General features: G+C 50.4%; 1 protein-coding gene across 5 annotated transcripts in view; it reads right to left on the bottom strand.

Moving 5' to 3' along the window:
• Nucleotides 1-11788, bottom strand: part of SLC6A20 (solute carrier family 6 member 20) — a 44849-nt gene extending 33061 nt beyond the window's left edge. For 2 of the 5 annotated variants that reach the window (XM_081526018.1, XM_081526020.1), the window contains exon 1: nucleotides 11540-11660. In XM_081526018.1, coding sequence (XP_081382144.1) covers nucleotides 11540-11660 — 121 coding nt within the window. Of the gene's footprint in view, nucleotides 1-4381; nucleotides 4676-6610; nucleotides 6709-11539 lie in introns of those variants that run through there. The other 3 variants (XM_081526017.1, XM_081526019.1, XM_081526021.1) reach the window with 3 other exon arrangements.
• Between the last annotated feature and the right edge of the window lie 658 nt (nucleotides 11789-12446).

Below are 12446 nucleotides of genomic sequence, written 5' to 3'. Positions count from 1 at the left end.
ACCAGGGAAGCCCCATCCATCCATTCCTGTGTTTTCTCTTTTCCTCGGAATCCATCCTCCTACCTATCCCTCTTCTGTCCTTCCGTCCACCCATCCTTCTATCCTTTTACCTTTCGACTCACCATTCCATCCATGGATCACATGCAGCCACGTCAGTCCTTAACATTTCTAAATACTTCCATCCTGCGTGGTAAATTGCCACTGTCCCAAGACCCTTGAGCGCCTCCAGTGCCTCAGCTGCCCCCGCCCCTCTGCCAGAAACCCCCATTCCATTTCTACTAAAGCAGCTAATGGCTGGTCAGAGCCCGGACCGCTGAGCGGTTAACTGTTCTGAACATCGTCCCTTGATCCAGCCAGATGGCCACCCACCTCCATGTACTACCCTTGGGCTTTTCACAGGGCCCGCGTGGTGCCCCACAGTGGGTATTACCCTAAACAGGTGTTTCACTGAACACTTCCTCTGGGCCAGGCCCCGAGCTGAGTGTGGGGTGGATGGGAGAATAGCAGCCCTGCTTCCTGCCCACGAGGGGTCACCGGGGCAGAAGAATTTCAGTGGCCTCAGGATTGTCGAGAGCCACAGATACTCCGCAGGGCCTATGTCTTCAGAGATGAGGCCAAGGCTTGATAGGTATGTGTGGAGACAAGGGCTCCCCAATAGACAGAACCCAGGCCACCGCCTCCCTTGAAAGAGCACTTCTGTTGTAAGTATGTCTGTTTTATACAGTGGCCCTCAGCCTAAATTTTCATTTTAATAACAGGTTACCAAGTGGCTCAGTGGTAAAGAATCGTCTGCAATGCAGGAGATGCAGGTTCTATCCCAGGGTCGGGGTGATCCCCTGGAGAAGGAAATGGCGACCCACTCCAGTATTCTGGCCTGGGAAATCCCATGGACAGAGGAGCCTGGTGGGCTACAGTCCATGGGGTCGCAAAGAGTCGGACATGACTGAGCAGCTACACACCACCACCACTATGACTAGTACAGATTTTAAACCCACTGGTTCCCAAGGAGCCATCTGCAGACAAGGACCCTTGGTGACAGTGGGGAGCAGGGTGAGTGAACAGAGCAAAGAAAGGACCCCCTACCCCCAGACACGTGGAAAGAGGCTGGCAGCCTGCTGGAGGCGGGGGGGCCCCTAGCCCAGCTGCCCTGCTGTTCCTGCTGTTGATCCCATCTCCTCCCCCTCCACACACCCTCAGACATCCCTCCCCCAACCCCTGGCTCCTTGGCAGGGGGCCTGAGAAAGGGTTCACTGGGAGAGGAGGGCAGGACTTCTGATTAAAAGAAGACCCTGACCCTACAGCTGCAGGGGGTAGGGCTGCTTACAGAAGGAACTGGCTCTCGAAGTATTACGGTAAACACAATACATATGTTCACAGACACATCTAATAGTCACAAAAATGCCCCCTTGGGGACTGGCCTGGTGGTTCAGTGGTTAAGAACCCGCCTTCCAACGCAGGGTCCTCGGGTTCACTCCCCAGTCAGGGAACTAAGATCCCACATGCCACGGGGTGACTAAGCCCGCAGGCTGCAGGGAAAAGATTCTGCGTCCCGCAACACAAGATGCCACGTGCAGCAACTAAGACCCAACACAGCCAAATAGATTTTTTTTTTTTTAAAGCCTCAACTGTACACATGTGCTGTCCTATAGCCCATGTTTCTCCCCCGACAGGGTCTCACGCCCACTCTCTGGACCACACTGTGTACCTTCCACTAGGAGAACGTGCCCACAATCCCTCACCGGCCCCTGGACCCTTAGGCTGTTGCCAGTCTTCTGCCATCTTAAACAAAGCCTGGTCCGCACATTTGTTTCCTTGGGACAGAAATCCCAGAAGGAGATGGCTGGCACGAAGGCCACGCAGAGCCCCTGCACACCCCCACACGACCCTCTCACCTCGGAGAGAAAGGTGCAAGCGTGTGCTCACCAGAGCAGGCCCCACACCGGCAGGGCTCTGCACACCCAGCTCCAAACTCCCTGCTCACATCAGGGCGATGGCTAACCCCGCCCCCTCATTCCTGGACTCTGCCAGGCCCTCACCCGGCTTCAGCATCTCACTCGGCTCCTCTCAACAGCAAGGAGTCCGAGAGGCCGTGGGGTCTCCCGCCCAAAAGACACCATCAATACAGGCTGTGCAGGTACAGCCTGCCTGCAGCAGCCTTCAGTGGTTGTAAGAAAAGCTTGATTTCACCCAAGACGTTAAACAGTAACCACGGGAAGCCTGGCAAGGTCCACAGAACGTTTTTCTCTTTCACAGGGCCTGCCTGATGGTCCACTGCCCGTGGGAAGGTTGGAAATTCAAGGCCTGGTGCCCAGATGGGAATATGAGGGCTCTTCAGCCCTGCCCTTCAGCGGTTTTTACTACCCCCTCCCACCACCCAACCATCCAACAGACACACAATCCCAGCGGATCTGGTCTACAATCACTTTCTCAACAAATGATGCTGGAACAATTGAACATCTATATGCAGAAAAAGTGAACCTCAACCCATATCTCACATTTTATACACCGCTCACCCCCCCACCCAGAAAAAGGCCCTTGAAATGGATCACTGACCAAAGGCACAACTTAAAACTATAAAACTTCTAGAAGAAAACACAAGAGAAAGTCTTTCTGACCTTGGGTTAGGCCTAGATTTCTTAGATACAACAACAGAAAAGCTTTTTCGTGAAAGGAAATATTGATAAATGTTGATAAGATATTGGGCTTCATTTTAAAACTGTGCTTCATGAAAGAAGTCTGGAAAACAAATAGACAAGCTACGAACTGGGAGAAAGCATCAGGGAAACACATCTGACAAAGACATCCACGTTTCCTTATATCCAGAATATATATTAATAAAAACTCAGAAATGAGAAAACAACACGTTCAAAAATGTACAAAGATGAACAGACATTTCACTGAAGAAAATATATAAATGGTGTTCATTAGGAGAATGCATTATCTGAACCTCCATGAGATGACAGCATACGCCTAACAGAATGCCTACAACAGGAAATGCTGATGATACCAAGTGCTGATGAGGATTTGCGAATTCCCATGCATCACTAGTGGGAATGTGACATGGTTCAGCCACTCTAGAAAGCAGCTTGGCAGTTTCTTCTAAAGTTAAGCACACATTTACTGTATGACCCAGAAATCCTACTCCTGGGTATTTACTCTAGAGAGATGAAAACTTAACATTCACACAAAAACCTATACACCAACGTTTACAGTGTCTGTATTCACAGCTGTCATAAACTAGAAACAATCTAATTGTCCTTCAGTGAGTGCATGGATAAATAAACCCTGGTACATCTATATAATGAAATGGTACTCAGCCAATTAAAAAAAAAACAAGCAGCAACATGGGAGAATCTCAAAAGCATTATGCTAAGTGAAAGATACAGATTCAAAAGATGCGACGTACTGTGTGATTCCATTCATATGACCTTCTGAGAAAGGCAAAACTATAGGGAAAAAGAGCTGTGGCTTCAGGGGTTGGCTAGAATGAGGAGGGGCTGACTACACAGGGCATGATTGCACTGCCGATAACACAACTGCCTGCATTGGTCAAAATTCATGTAACTGTACACCAAAAAATGTGAATTTTTCTGCATGCAAAAAAATCTCAATAAAAGAATTTTGTTTTGTCATCAGTTTGAGAACAAGTCCACTCACCAAACCCCCTTCCAACTGGACTGTTCCTCAAGCTCCTTTTATATAGGAATTCTGACCCAGGCTCTGTATGAGAGCCTGGCATCAGAGAGAAGCTAACAGAGGCCTGAGACTGGTGAGCCTGCTCCTCTGCATGTTAATGGGGCAAACGTGTGGGAGACTAAAGCCCGCCACACGCGCGCTCTTGGCCGCTCCTGCAGAGACGCAGAGTCTATTTCCGCCTGTGTGTCTGGGTGGGCCCTGGGACTGGCTTTGTCCACTAGAATGTGGGGAAAGGGGCACCATGATGGTTGCAGAGCCCAGACCTCAAGATGCCTTCCAGCTCCAGCCTCATCCTTTTGGAGCACAGCCCCTGAGGCCACCACGCACAGGCCACCTGGGGATGAGGGGCCACACGGAGGAGAGCCAAGGGGTCCAGCCAACACGAGCGACACCAACTGCCAACACGTGGGGGGCCTTCCAGCCCAGCTGATCCACCAGCAAATGTATCCATGTGAGCCAGGCCTGATGAGACCGGTAGAGAACTGCCCAGCCACCAACAGAAGCATGAGGAAAATTGTGTTAGCTGTGACTTTTTACTTGGACAAAATTAAACAAACAGGTTGACACGTCTCCAGTTACAACGAAATGACCATTTACTTCATTGGACAGGCAGACCTGTTGGAAGCAAACTCATGGAGAGGTTAGTATAGTGCCCAAGGTTTTAAACTCTCTTTGAGTTACTAACCTTTGACGGAATCCAGTGCCACTTCCAAAAAAGTGGCATTTCATTTTGCTTTTCCTTTCTTCTACTGTTGTTCCCTGTTGAACACTTTTAGGAAGCAACATCTACCAACGGAGTAGGGTTCATTCCAAACGCACTAATTTTTGCAGCTTTCTCCTGATGTAAGGTATTCTCTGCTGCTGCTAAGTCGCTTCAGTCGTGTCCGACTCTGTGTGACCCCATGGACAGCAGCCCACCAGGCTCCCCCGTCCCTGGGATTCTCCAGGCAAGAACACTGGAGTGGGTTGCCATTTCCTTCTCCAATGCAGGAAAGTGAAAAGGGAAAGTGAAGCCGCTCAGTCATGTCTGACTCTTCGTGACCCCATGGACTTCAGCCTACCAGGCTCCCCCGTCCCTGGGATTCTCCAGGCAAGAGGTATTCTCTAACCCCCGCCAAAAAAAGGGTCAATTTACCATTCTTATATTTTCAGGGGCCTCAGATCTATATTAGTATAATGTCTGTAGGCCTGATAAATCTTTTCCAAAAATGTAGAAGGGTCTTCATATGGTTTTTGCTGAATTGCTTGAATTTTGTTCAGATTCTTTTGCTTTGGGTCCGCTTTTCAAAGCCCGGCTAGGACGTACTGATAAGCAACGTTTTAATAAGGGCGGGCCTCCCTCATTGAGACCCAATTTGGTTCAGCTGTGATACTGCCAAGTGGGTTCAGGTGTGGGAGAGCCTCCTTGTAAGGGGGTCACGATCTTTCCAAATAAACAAGTCCGAGAAACCGAGCCAGCAGGTGGTTGGCATTGAGGCCCCCACGAGATGATGGGGTAAGGCAAGTTGCCCTGTCCCAGGAATGGCTTCTGGCCCCAACTGGTGCCCTGTCGGGTCTTAGATGGTGATACCAGACCGGGTCCTGGTGCCCCAGCACTAACACGAGGTTTTCGGATTGATCCCTTGAAGGAGGGGCCGTCCTGGGCTGGAGGAGCTGAGGTTTGGAGTAACCTGTCCTCACTCTCGTTACCTTCTTTTTCTTATTTTCTCTGATGTAATAGCACAAACGCTTGCATGTAGAGAATTTCACCATTTCCCCCCCAAAAATTCCTTCACAGAACAGCCACCCTAAGACCATAAATAGCAATGGATTATTTCTAACTACAAAAGGGTGCCTTTGCCTTGGTATCAAACAACCAGGCTGAATTCTGGGCTGGGGCACTTGGTGATTTTAGGAACCAAGTGTAACCTTTCTCTTATCCCTGGGGTAAGAGAAGGTTTTTGTTTTTTTCTTTTCTATTACTCTCCTCCATGTGACATCATTAAGTGTTTTAAATATCATCAAATTGATTTGGCTGTAAATGGAGGAACAGGACCAAACCAAATGAAACAAAAAACCCCAAAGACAATCAGAAAATCCTAAATAAACCCTCCAGTTTGCTCTCGGGGTTTTCCATATGCCAACAACACAGGAGACCACAAGCGACGTCATTAACACAGCCAGGGTGGCAGTACCTGGTGCACAGGGTCCCAAGGCAACCCCGCCTGAACCCCTCGTGGAGGAGATCCTAACAGGTACTGTGGCCCCTCAGGGTGACGGTAAAATAGCATCACCTTCCACTCACAGCTGTAATCAGATCACTCATCCAAAACATGCCTCCAAGGGCTTTCTTTATGGATAGTTGAAAATTTTCCCATTTTTAAAGGCCAAAATTCAAGACAAAATATACAAATGCTAACATCCGAGGAAGCAGGTAGTCCCGGGGTTAAGAACCTGCCTGCCAGTGAAGGGGCCATGGGTTCCATCTCTGGTCCAGGAAGATCCGGGGCAACTGAGCCCACGTGCCCTAGAGCCCACACTCACAACTAAAGCCCAAGCACAGCAATGAAGCTACAGTGCAGCCAAAAATTACAGAACAGAAAACAAAGAAGCAAACGAACCAGGTAAAAGTCCAACAATTCTTTCCTCTCTCCAACAGGGTAGCCCACTCAAATACATAACAACTTGCCTCATTTTGAAGAAAAAGCCCCACACCCAAAGGAAACAAAGTTTCCGGGTGTACACACCAGAGCAATTTACCCTACTATATGGAGCCCATCGGATCCCAAATATCAATTCCTAGCTCCAAATGCCAAGCACTGGAGAAGCCAGTGCCGCTTTGGAGAATTTTGAAGCCCAAGTGCACAGGATAAGCGGTTCTGAGGGCTGCTAGGGCCTCACTCAAATATTCCCCAACGCAAAAGCTGTTACTTACTCCAAGTCTGTACTGCTGACTGCCTGACGGGCCAATTAACGGAAACATGAGTCGCGGGGTCAAGGAATAGCGACTTTACTGGGAAAGATGGCGGACCCAAAGCCCAGAGTAAGAATTCAGGCTCTTTTATAGTAAAGGGGAGGGAGTAAAGCCGAGCATTTCCTGTTTCCGGTCAGTCTGGTTGGGGGGAAGAGCAATGCAGCCGTTTACTTGTGGGCCTGATCAGGATGTTTCCGAGCTGTGAGAGCTCAGTCACTAGGTCGTGTCCGACTCTTTGCTACCCCAAGGATCATAGCCCGCCAGGCTCCTCTGTCCAGGGGATGCTCCAGGCAGGACAACTGGAGTGGGTTGCCATTTCCTCCTCCAGGGGATCCTCCTGACCCAGGGATTGAATGTGCAGCTCCTGGGTGTCCTGCATTGGCAGGCAGATTTTTTCACCAATGAGCCACCTGGACAGCCCTTCCTGTGACCTAAACAAAGATATTTTAGCTTGATGCTCCTTACCCTGGGAGCCAGGGTTCCCAGAGATGGCTCATTATGTATAATTCAAGCTTAAGGCAACATCCCTTTAGTGATTAACTTGTGCTAGAATACAAAGGTTCTCCCCTCTTGTGGGCCCAGCCTAACCCCAAGCTAACTCTGCTGGCATCTCTGTGCAGTCCCATGTCCACCCTCCAGGTGCCCAGCACGTGTTAGGAGCCCAAGAGCTTGGTTGTTACCAGGACTGAACCCAGAAACTCCAGGATAAGCCACAGACGTGTTCTCTCAAGGGAGCGCCCGGCCACGTTTCCTGACGCCTGGGACCCAGCATTTCAAGCTTACTTGCCAAATTGTGGTTGACACTTTACAGCCTCTGAAACTCAGGTTTCTGTTCCATCCAGGAGCACTGCAGAAACACCAAGGGCCAGAGACTGAGCGCGCGCACACACACACACACACACGCACACACACACACACACACACAGTACAAGGGAGCAGTGGTCGTGCTGTCCACCTGTCCATCTGTAGACTGTGTCCACCTGTCCATCCGTGGACTGACGCGGTGTGGCTCCATCCCAGGCTGGGTGATCCCCGCAGGGCTGTGAATCCAGGCTTGCCGGGGCCCACTCACACCAGCTGTCAAGAGCTGCATGGCTCCTCAAACCCCACACCACACTGGACACCACACTTGCCGTTTGAACGCGGCCATTGTTTATAAACACTATAAATTAAGTCCTGCTCCTCCTTCCAAAGCCAGCACTACATGAATGGAACCCCACTGCCTGGCTCCCAGCAACTAGTGGCCTGGTGGGGTGGGATTCCTCTAGAGTGTGGTCCACGGACCAGCAGCATCCATCAGTATCACTTAGGAGCTTGTCAGAAATGCAGTTTGCCCTCCCCCCAGGTCTCCATATCAGAATCTCCAGGGGTGGGGCCACTAGTTTATCAAGAAGCTTCTGTGGGCAAATCTGAGATGCAAGGATCTAAGTTCCAGGGAGGAGCAGGAGGGACTTCGAGGAAAAGTCCCATCACCCTATTGCCGAGTCAGGTGTCCCCTAACTGCCCCACTTTAAGGGTTAAATATCATATAGAGAAAATTTAGGGGAAAAAATAATCCACCTTTCCATTAGCCACATAACTTGCTATTCCTTCATGTTTTCTCCATGATTTGAGCATGTGCTCAGTCGTGTCCGACTCTTTGTGACCCTCGGACTGTAGCCTGCCAGGCTCCTCTGTCCATGGGATTATCCAGGCAAGAATACTGGAGTGGACTGCCATGCCCTCCTCCAGGAGATTTTCCCCATCCAGGGATTGAACCCATGTCTCCTGTGTCTCCTGTACTGCAGGCAGATTCTTTACCCGCTGAGCCATCAAGGAAGAGAAAATTTATATAAAAGTCAACCATGGGTGCACTCATTTTCCACATGTTAGGATGCAACATGTTTGTATCCTGATTTATTCCTGAACACCACGGCCTTAGACTTTGGCATGGCCGCCAAGGCCTGCTGACCTCGCCGAGCACAGGCTCTGAGCAGTTCCTTCGGCTGCCTTCCCTTTGTTCTAGTGCCGGGGTGCTGTAAGCACCTGGCATGTAATCTTCAGAATTAACATTCCTCGTGCCACCTGGCCCGCAGACCAGGGAGAAAACCAGGAGAGGAGCGGGACCCTAATCCTTTTTATTCTGGGGAGTGTTTTGGCATAGCCTGGCTCTGCGGTTTATAAACAAGCTCTTTGTTGGCTGGAGGGTGGGGGGTAGGGGTGGTGGAAGCCAGGGCTCTGTGCGGAGGGAAGCTAGACACCCTACTAGAGCTTTTCATGATGTGGTTGGTTCCCCATCAGATACAGAATGGGAGTGTAAACATACATCACTTACTGTAGGTGACATCACTGGGCAGTGAGAGGCTTGGGAAAACCCCCAGCCCCCCCACCTCACAAACTCTGCAGCTTTTCCTAACAGACCTGGCTTCTTCATTCAACAGACATTCACTGGGTGCCTCCTTTGACCCCACCACTTCACAGAGACGGGGTAGCGGGCGACAGAAACTCTAGAACAAAGTGTAGTCCTTCGGACCAGATGCTGGGAGTGCCCCAGGCTAACGTCCAGGTGGACGAGTAGCTTGAGCAAAGTGTGCAGGCAGAGTGAGTGTTCAGTAAACGAAGAGTTGTTCAGACTCATTGGAGGGGGTGCTGGAAGATGAGGTGAGAACAGGGGCAGGTGTCAGGTGGTCAAATGCTCAGTGAGACAGGATAAACTCTTTGGTCCTTGATCTGCAGACACATGACTGAGAGGATGCTACCCACCTAACCTGCATCTGTCCACCCTAGATCCATCCATTCATCCATCCACTCACTCCACCCCCCAATCCATCCTCTCTCCAGTATCCATTCTCTGGTCAACCATCATCCACCCATCTACCTTTCCACCTGTCAGCTTAAGTACTCTGTACCAGGTACAAGATTTCTTCCTTCTTTTCCTGAGTCTTGAAGGTCTTACCATCTCCCCAGCAACTTATATATACCGTTGACCCTTAAAAAAAGCCTGATTTAACAGCATGAACCCACTTATACGCACACTTTTTTCCATAGTAAATCCAATAACACTGTATAATCCCCATTTGGCTGAACTGTGGATCTGGAGGAAATATGGATACAGAGAGTCAGCTGTAAGTTATATGGGGATTTTCCACGGCACGAAGGATGGGTGCTCTTCACCCCCATGTCGTTCCAGGGTCAACTATATTCTACCTCAGAACCACCCCTCCCTACTGGTGTCTACCCGCAGACTACTCAGGTTATGGTGTTGTTAGACACAAGGGGTTAGATAGATATGCGGCAGTGCGGCTCACCTGGCCCGATGTTTGGGAAACGTGGAGCCAGGATAAAGCTACCATGGGTAGGTGTGCTGAACACAGAATGATGTGGAAATCTCATCCTGACAGTTCTTTCAAAAGTCAGTTATCAAGCTGTTGGAGCATATGAGAACCCATGTGCTTCACATAATTATGATATATCTTACACATGCCTTTCAAATTTAAAAGAGTCAGAGGATTAAGAATGCACTAGTTTAAAAAACCTGTACAAACCTTTGTCAAGTTTTTTTCTTTTTTTCTGAGCTGGGAGTTGGAAGTGAGAGTGACGGAGCAGTGTTTTTGTCTTAGTCTTCTCAAATGGCTTAAATCTCGTAAATCCTTTGATCTAACATCTTTCATTGTCCTTTATTGTGAAAAAAATGGCTCATGCTAATTATAGAAGACACCACACACACACACTACAAGGTCGGCAAAAACCACCCAGAGACATCTATTGTTTTATTCTCTTGGGTATGTTTTTGCTCATTCCCTTTTCTCTGCATAGTTTCAAACATAATTAAGAGCACCCATTTTATACAGATTCGAATCTGACTTCCCTCCGTTTAATGTATGACATGAAAAAATACTCAAATACGTTTTTTGAAAACACCATCTTAATGGCTTCCAAGAGCACCATGCATGGCACTCGTGTTCCACAATTTATGGAAGCAATCCCCTTTAATCGAGGGCTTAGGAAGTTTCCAATGTTTTGCTCTTCTTTAAAGATGGAGGCCCTTCTGGTGTCTGCCTTCTCTCAGAAGCATTTTACTTAGGTAAAATTCTAGAAATGGAATAACTCAAAAACTTTTTTAATGCGGAAACTTCAATCCCTATCGCCACCCTGCCTCCCCAAAATGCACTTGGCCATCTCCGAGGTTCCGTGGCAGGTCCTAGAAGGTGTTTCCAGCTCCCTGCAGGTAGGGCAATGCCGTGTAGGTGTGCTGCTGTCTACTGAAAGCACTGGGATGCCCTGCGATGTGAGGAAAATTTTGCAAAAAACAAACAAACTAAAGTGAAATTGAGTGATCAGCCTTCCTGCCTACTGTGGTTCCAAACCCAAATCAACCTTGTGATTAAAAAATTAAAAAAAACAAAACAAAACAAAAACTAGCTCAAGATCATTTTATCCTGAGTTTCAAGTCAGGCTGCCAGGAATATGCTTCGGATCTGAAAGTTGTATAACGAGTTTCTGTTGAACAACACAATTTCCTGCTCACTTTCTACACGTAAACGTAAGGTTTACACACTAGCAGTCAGATCATCGCCACTTTTCCTCCGGAGGGAGGAAAAGAGTGTCCCTGACGACTCCTACTGCTCGTAGCGCAGCAGCCTGACAGACCGGGGTGACAGGGGTGTGCTGGGGGTGCTTGGCCGCCCCGGAGGGCTCCGGAGGGCGCTCTGGAAAAGGACTCCAGCTGTGGACTGAGATGTCCTAGGTCCAATTCCGGGCTCCGTGATTCTGGGCAAATCGCTTCGCTCACTGAGCCTCAGTTTCCTGGCTCGCAATCGGGACCAAGCCCAGCGCGCCCCGGGCCCCTCGGCACGGAAGCGGCGCGTGCCGGTCTTGCGGAGTAGGCGCAGCCCGGGCGCCGGCACTCACCTCCGCCGTACATCTGGCATAGGTAGGGGAAGCGCCACACGTTGCCCAGGCCCACGGCGTACGAGATGCAGGCGAACACGAACTGCAGGGGGGTGGCCCACAGCGGCCGCGTTTTCTCCATGGCCCCGGGGCTCGGCGCGCGGCGCGGTGGGTGCGCGGCCGCCAGGAGCGCCGTCCCGCCCGGCTCGGCCAGGGGATGGCCCCACGCCTCTGCCGCGGCCGCTCGCCCGCTTTTTAATTGCTAATCTCATTAACCGCGCGCCCGTCGGAGGGGCGAGGCTAGTAAATGGGTGACGGCGAGCCCCACCCCGCGCCGTCGCGGCCGGGAAGGCGCCCGAGATTGCGCCGTACAGGGAGGCGCCCCGGCCCCTCCGGTTTCACGTGGGGGCTGGTGTGTCGGCCGCGAGCTCCGGGGAGGGGTCATTTAGTGTGGCCACCTGTGTGCCACACTTTGTCTGGGGATGGGGCTGTGAACTACACAAATATCCCCCAGCCCTCCTGGGGTTGACACTCTGGTAAAGGGAATTGCTTCAGTGGGCTGGACGAAAGAGCCCATTTTCAACCAGTTTTTACCCCTAAAAAGGATAACTCCATATGGTTTATCTTACTCCATATTTAAGACAGAGAGACACAAGGAAGGCAACTAAGGCGAAGCAAAAGGGGTTAGCAGTTACGGGGGTAGGCTGAGGTGGTCAAGGAGGGCTTCCCAGAGGAGGGGGCTTACATTTGTTCAGAGACCAGAAGAAAGTGAGGGGCTCCCCCACGTCCCCAGCGGACCAGGAGTGACCCACGCAGCCATCTGCTTCCATCTACAGGCAGGTTGTGTGTGCCTACTGCGTGCAGGGCCAGGAGTATGGCTCGGCAGGGAGAGATGGGGCCAGACCAGGTTTCCAATAACCGCTGTGGG

The sequence above is a fragment of the Giraffa tippelskirchi genome, chromosome 9 (assembly GCF_054371585.1).
Source record: "Giraffa tippelskirchi isolate mGirTip1 chromosome 9, T2T-mGirTip1v1.2.pri, whole genome shotgun sequence".
NCBI classification, from domain to species: Eukaryota; Metazoa; Chordata; class Mammalia; order Artiodactyla; family Giraffidae; genus Giraffa; species Giraffa tippelskirchi.
The sequence above is the reverse complement of the archived record's forward strand: the minus strand, read 5'-3'. Positions and strand labels throughout refer to the sequence as shown.